The sequence below is a fragment of the Bactrocera neohumeralis genome, chromosome 2 (assembly GCF_024586455.1).
Source record: "Bactrocera neohumeralis isolate Rockhampton chromosome 2, APGP_CSIRO_Bneo_wtdbg2-racon-allhic-juicebox.fasta_v2, whole genome shotgun sequence".
Classification (NCBI taxonomy): domain Eukaryota; kingdom Metazoa; phylum Arthropoda; class Insecta; order Diptera; family Tephritidae; genus Bactrocera; species Bactrocera neohumeralis.
In genome coordinates this window covers 51,296,530-51,303,712 of record NC_065919.1, presented here as the reverse complement: position 1 = coordinate 51,303,712, position 7,183 = coordinate 51,296,530, and the positions used below count along the sequence as shown (strand labels likewise).

Below are 7,183 nucleotides of genomic sequence, written 5' to 3'. Positions count from 1 at the left end.
TGGCCACGGTCAACATTTGAAAGAGATAATCTTCAAAAAGTAAATACAAAAGAATGCTCTTTCGAATGATAATAAACATTACCCATTAAATTTGAAGTTTCTGTGGATTTTTTTAAACGAGTAAGGAACATCGAAATGGATCAACCTTTATAACTCTAAGGCTCTCTAACTCGATTTTGTTTTCTGTGAATTATGACGATTCGAGTTAGGGAAGTTCAGCTACTTTTTAAAATTTTCCTGTTTATACCCTGAGCAGGGTATATTAAATTTGTAACGCCCAAAAAGAAACTTCGATAAGAAATGAGCTTTTTGTTTTTTTTTGAAAATTATATACCAATTTTGAATCGGAAATTAAAAAAATATTCAAAGAATTGACCATTGCATTTTACACATTTTTTTACCACCTTTCTGGCAATTTGTGGATATCATACCAACAGAAATGTTAGCCTTTTGAAGCAGACACCCACATTTTCGACTTCTGCGCAGGAATCGAAGTGCTGCTCAGGCAAGGTGTATCCCTTCGATGACAACCAATGGCAATCGGAAGGGACAAGCCCAGCCAAGTACCTTGACTGTATCTTGAACCGGTTTTGTTTTGTGTACAGATGCGAAGTCGTGTCACAAAACTACTTTGCCGAGTCTTCTGGCCCAATCTGGTAATTTTTCCGATCTATGCATGGTTCAAATTGCTCATTTCTTGTCTGTAGCGATTAGTATTAGCAGTTTCATAAGCTTTGAGATCCTTCTGATCCCACCAAACACAGAGCATTGCTTTCAAAACGAATCTGGATTAATCCATGATTTTCACCGTTAAGGATTCCTACAATAAATCCATTTTTCATCACCAGTGATAATTGGATGCAAAACTGATTTTCTTTCGTGTCTTTGAAGCAAAATTTCACAAGTGTTTTTTCGGTTTTTCATTGGTCTTTCATTCAATTCATGTGGCACCCATTTTTCACACTTTTGAGTCTTCCTTTTTCACCTTAGCTTTCAATATTCGTTCAATATGTCTTGCAGTTCGACGTCTTCTAACTTTTTGGGAGGTCTTCCACGTTTTTAATTTCTCACATCAAAATCATTATCCCTGAACTTTTGAAACCTTCTTCTGCATGTTGCTTCTGATAGAACATGATCACCATATGCCTCGACAAGGATTCGGTGCGACTCTTCAGTAATTTTCTTCAAATGGCAACAAAAAATTAATGCTTTCCGCAAATCATCACTTTTCGACACAAAATTTAACATTTTCATTTTCTCAATTTATGTTTCGACAGATTCCATGCCAACCAAACAGAAAAAACATAAGGCTCGTTCACAACAAATGTTCTTAACACTCACCTCATACCGCTATATCTGGTATATACATATGTATATGGTAAACATCAGCGTGACGATCGGTAGACGGTCTCTAAATCTCTAAATCGTCTTTTCAAAGTCCTGGCTCATTTTTGTAACCCAATCAGAAGCGGACGTTTAGCACTGGCTTTCATTGTATATGTGATTATATTTCGTAGTGTTTAGCGTAACAAATTACATACAGATTTGCGGCAATAAGTACAATATAATTGATATCTTATGTAAATGCTTGCAAAGTTTTTAACTTAAATGCAAAGCGAATAAAAAATTCTATAAATGTGTCTTTGCCAAGGCCACAATGGGCGCAGCTGTTGGTATCTCTGGGAATACGCAAGCGCTGGCAGCAATATCAATGTGCGTATATTTCAATGGCGTGCTGGACTCCAGCCCATGCTTGTCCAAACCAGTGGCCTGAATAAGAAAAGCGGCTGGAATCTAAAATTATAGAAATTAGGATAATTAGAATGCATATTTAAAAATCAATTCAAAATTATTTACCTGGTGTCCACGGGGCGTGCGTGTCGATGGTGCATTGTTGGCTTGCACAAGGTCTTCACCAATCACTTTACCCTTATTGAAATCGAAATCATCTGGACGCAAAACCGACACTTCGAAGGGTTCACCAAACGACTGGCCAGTCTCTTGCAACAGACGTGCATGCCCAGTCTTTTGCGCCACACTATTGTCAATGGCAATCGAGTAGCCATCACCAGCTGAAATGCAAGCATGTCCCGTCAATGTAGCAATGGTGAAGAGATGTGGATCGGGCAATTTGCGCTCGATGGCCATCTCTTTCATGCGACACAAAGCATCCGCCATGCACATGCGTCCCTCGGCATCGGTGTTGCCAATGCGTATGCGCACACCGGCGCGTGAGGTGTACACCTCATCGGAAACATAGGATTCTTCACCCACCGAATTGCGGACCATGCAAAGTGCAGCGATAACATGCACATCGGCAGGCTTTTGCTCGTTGACAATCTGTGTGCGTGGAATAATTTAGTTAAAATTTGTCGAAAACTCTGTGCGAATATGAGGTTTTGTTACCTGCATGAAGCCAGCAACGGCAGCGGCGCCACACTTATCACGTGACATGCCAGCCATCACACCGCCAGCCTTAATGTCAGCGCCGCCAGTATCATAGGTGACACCTTTACCCACCAACATCAGTGTTTTGCGTGCCGTTTGCGGTGGCACATACTCCAGGAAAATGATGCGGCCGCGATGGCGGCTCACTTGATTGGCAGCGCGATTGACAGCGGCGAAAAGTGGATAATCCTCTTGTAGCACATTCAAATCGCTAATGACCTCCTTCTTCAGCGAGGACAGTACGCTGTTAACGTAGTCTTCAACGCGAGGTGGCGCCATGCGCTCCGGATCGCCAACACCTGCAAAAGTAAACATCAACATGCTGTTAAGAGTATCGTTGCATACTTTTAGGTACGCGTGTAAACAAATAGCAGAACGTCAAGTTGCAGCATTGCCAGTTGCAAAGTGCTCGCATTAAAGAAAAATTTAAAAAATATGCAAATAAACTTTGCAAATAACAGCTTTTGTACTTTTGTAATATTTTGGTAAAAAAAACCTTTTGATTTTAAGACTACTCACCAATATCGCGTGCCACCATCCGACCTGATTCCAAAACCAAAGCATCTTTTATAATTTCCTCAGCCTTGGGCGTGGAAATCAAAAGTGACAGCTCCTTAATACGCTTCGCTTGCTCGGGCACATCCTCACGCAGTTGAATAGGCTAAATACAATAATTTTATTTTTTACAAATAAACAAATTAAACCTAAAATATCACTACTTACCACATATAACTGATCCAAGGCACCCAACACGGTGCAAAGTTCGGCATTGGAGAAGCGGTTGCTTGCTGGCACCAGCAGCAGTGGCGATTTGAAGCCAGCCTAAGCAAATACACGAAAGTGATAAGCGTTGCGATAAATACATTTATTGTAAATAACTATGGCATATTGTAAACATATTTGTCTTGTTTCGTTATATTTGTTTTACAACTTCATCTCACCTTAATGGCGCGCTCCAATGACTTGGCTGCCGCTTTTTGATATGTGCGCACATCATGATAATCAGTCAATTCCTGTACGGGTGAATAAACTATGGGCAAGTCCAGCTTGGGCGACTTAAAGCATGACACCACACTATCAAAAGCCTTATCAAATGAGCGAAATTCACCGAACTGCTCCACCAACTCTGGCGGCACTTGACGATCGATGATACAGAGTACATCGCAACTGGACTTCTGTATGAGTTTAGCGATTTTCACGCTGCAAGGCAAGAGTCTAAAAGCAGGAAAATAAAAATAAAAATAACAATAGAAAATATTATATAAATTTGTATGTCATGCACTTTTAAAGTTCAAGGCAAATACAATTCAGGAGCAAAAACAACTACAACTGTATACAAATATACAACATAGTATGTGCATATGTATGTCAGTGTGCTATATGGAACCAATCAGCACATCACTGTGTACGATGTACCATTTGCATTTTATAGCAATTGACATTAAATGCTTTGTTGCATTCGTTCATTTCCTCATCTGCTTCGCTGTATTTTTGTTATAAACAATTACTTTTTTGTCACGGAGCATTTTTTAAGTGCCGCTATAATTAGGTGACTGCCAACTAACGTTTTTAATTTACAACAATTGATATGAAGCCGGTTGCTGCCTTATCAGCAGGGAAATGGGCGTAAAATTAAACGTTTTCAGGAATGCCTTAAAATATATATTTTTTTTTTGCTTTATGAAGTTTTAGTTCTGTTTAAGCGCAGCCTCGGGTCTGACACAAATTGCATTATGCAAATTAACAATTGTTTTTAACTAAATGTATTTATACTAATTGGAAATGCACTTAAAAAAGTGCCAAAAGTATAACACCGTACGTTTTAGCATTCTAAAAATATTTAAATTAAAATCGGTTTATATCAAACGTTTGAGACGTATATAAAAAATTTAAATTCGACACATTTAAAAATCATTTCTGTTTTCCTACATTAACTCTCTGCATGCTTCGGTAAAACTGTTAGATTTACAACTCACTGGCACTAATCTAATCGACAATAATAAAATATATATAATAATGCACATAGTAACACAAACATTGCCACAAAGTTTCAAAAAAGTGTTAACTTCGGTTGCGCGGAAGCTATAATACCCTTCTCAAATAAAGAAGTTCCTATACGAGAATTTGAATCATTGGTCCAAAATAAACAAATTTTTCGTAGATATTACCGTTGCCTTAAACAATAATCTAAATTTCGTGAAGGTATCTGGTCATATAAAATAGTTGTTCATAAGGGAACTTGGCATTAATCGTTCATTTTGTATGTATGACAGCTATATGCTATAGAGGGCCGATATCGGCGGTTCCGCCAAAATGAGCAGCTTCTTGCACAAGAAAAAAAAAACGTGTACAAAATTTAAGATCAATATCTCAGACACCGAGGGATTAATTTGCGTACAGACAGACGGACATGGCTAAATTGACTCAGATCGACACATTGGTCATTTATTTATACCTATGTATATGTGCTTCATATGGTCTCTGAGGTTTTCTTTTGGATATCCAAACTTGGTGACAAGCCCTGTTCAGGGTATAAAAATAAAACAAATTGTCATACTGGATTTTTAGAGCCCATTTCATAATTTTCTATTGGCGAACTTATATATGTACATATGTCTGATATACATACCCATGTATTATCAATGATTTATGCTATTCACATTATCCTACACTTCGAAGGCAATAAAAGATTACTCTAACCTCTCATGTTATTAATATACCATCTTTAACATCACTATTTGGCACTTACAAAGTGTTGGATATACAAACTTCAATAAGCTCGAGATGATCTTTCTTCTTTAACGGCGAATTGCTTCGTCTACGATAAGCTGATCGTTTATGTGCCATTCGAACAAAAATTTTGCTTTGAATTGTTATTATTTATTTATTTTAAGTGCGTCAAGTATTGTTTTCATACATTTTTGGGATTACTTTGAATTACATTGCTCTGAAGTATTGTGTAGATGTACATAAGTAGGAGTGTATGTACATATGTATATGACTATAGGCTATTGGGATAAGAACTTAATATTCATAGAATCAAACTTTCCTTTAGCGTCTGTTTCTGCTTACTTCCAAAGCTTTGAATTAATTTTTTTTTTTGTTTTTACAGTTTGCAAATACTTGCAGCTGATAACTTCTATACAAAATGCATTAAATATTTAGTACACGTAGATAGCTGGAATCTCTCGCATATTAATAGCAAACTTTGTGAACAAACATACGCAAGTACATTGTATACATATATGTACATATGTACAGGTATATCCCAAAAACTTGTACAGCATGCACTCATATGCTTAAACATCTAAAAATTCACACAAAAATCTTGATTTTATAATGTATGTACAATCACGCAGTGAACTCTGAAAGCGGCGATATGAAAAGTCTGTATTTTGTTATCTATAAGTTTTAATTCTATATTTATAATGTCTTTTGAAACAAAGGGAAAGTATGAATGGGTATGCCGCCGCAAATTAATTTCCTTCCGTGAGATAAGAAAATATTAATTTTAACACCTATGCATTTTCTGCAAAACGCATTTACAAGTTATTGCTTAATTATTGTTTTGCTCCAACTATTATTATTACAATAAAACAAAAAGCTCACTTACGTATCGGCTACCATGTTAAACAGTATATTTTAAAGACACAGATATTATTAAACAATTTAAACAACCGACAACGACAACGACTGCTGCCTAACTGACTATTGCAATACAACTTTCTAATCTTCCAACATAAATTCTATACCAACATTCGTGTACTTTACTATTGTTGTATTATGATGCCGATTTATCTATTGTGTATATACAGTAAAGTTCGCTATTGATAAGGTAACAACTTTTTCTTATAGGAAAATTGTTAATTTTAAATTTTAAATTCATTATTTATAAAGTTACCTAACTCTAACTACTGAATACTTTTAACATAGTAACCTCTGTTGATGACAAATTTTTGGTTTTTGTACTTACCTCTCTATTCCCATGATGCAAGCTGGACACGCTATCACAACTGAACTTCGTTTGATTTGTTTTTAGTTTTCTACCGATTATATATATTTTAGTAGACGGCAGTATGCTTTTTACTAACTAGAAATCAAGGTAGAAGAAAACCGTATTAAACACAATCATTGCAATTTATAAATTATTCATGGAAAGGAGGCTATTTGTTCCTCTTATTAGTTATACTTCAATGTAGATAAAGCACGTTTTTGGCACACTTTGTGGAACCGATGACTGTGTTCCATGAAGGAAAACTTTTACTATGAAAATCAGTTCTAAAGAGCCTCACTTTATAAATATCGGTTAGAGTAATTGTTGCAATATAATTACGAATAAAGAGATAGGAACCTGTTAATACTGCACTTATAGCTTGAGCTTACTAAGTCCAAATTGTGGCTATACTCATGCCAAATGCATGATTCTCCGGCTAACAATACCCTATGTACTATATACTTTGTGTTAACCACTACTCACTGTAAAGCTTATCGCCGATGAGTAAGCAGCGTTTCTCAGACAACTTTAAGCTAAACAAAAATTTATTTTAATTTGCAAGTCTCTTTTGCATAAAAATTTGCCGGTGCAGCAGCTCAACACACTCTTCACACGTTTTAAATGCGCCAATCAGCTGTAATGGACAGTGCTGTAAACAGTGTGCTACCATTACAAAAATTTACCCCGTCTGATAAGAAGTCGCGATTTTTACTTATTGATTGAATTAAAGCAAGAAAGCTT

General features: G+C 36.4%; 1 protein-coding gene across 6 annotated transcripts; it reads right to left on the bottom strand.

Annotated features, from left to right (window-relative positions):
* Window positions 1-1,475: 1,475 nt before the first annotated feature.
* On the bottom strand, window positions 1,476-7,069 carry LOC126756603 (putative aminopeptidase W07G4.4). Of its 6 annotated transcripts, none has more exons than XM_050469808.1 (8): window positions 6,926-7,069; window positions 6,422-6,538; window positions 3,390-3,663; window positions 3,172-3,270; window positions 2,968-3,109; window positions 2,407-2,747; window positions 1,858-2,340; window positions 1,476-1,794 (listed from the first exon to the last, which is right to left on the bottom strand). In XM_050469808.1, the coding sequence occupies exons 2-8, from the start codon at window positions 6,433-6,435 to the stop codon at window positions 1,630-1,632; spliced, it is 1,518 nt and encodes a 505-aa protein (XP_050325765.1). In that variant the 5' UTR covers window positions 6,436-6,538; window positions 6,926-7,069; the 3' UTR covers window positions 1,476-1,629. The 6 variants fall into 6 exon arrangements, with proteins under 6 accessions (XP_050325765.1, XP_050325781.1, XP_050325789.1 ...); XM_050469824.1 differs by lacking the exon at window positions 6,926-7,069 and adding an exon at window positions 6,832-6,898; XM_050469832.1 differs by lacking the exon at window positions 6,926-7,069 and adding an exon at window positions 6,741-6,813.
* Between the last annotated feature and the right edge of the window lie 114 nt (window positions 7,070-7,183).

Bases quoted from the DNA above. Each gene is read 5' to 3' on its own strand.
- LOC126756603 (XM_050469808.1), bottom strand. The intron at 3,271-3,389 runs GTGAGATGAAGT...GTATTTGCTTAG, and splicing joins CATTGGAGCGCGCCATTAAG to GCTGGCTTCAAATCGCCACT. The intron at 2,748-2,967 runs GTGAGTAGTCTT...TTACTTTTGCAG, and splicing joins GATGGTGGCACGCGATATTG to GTGTTGGCGATCCGGAGCGC.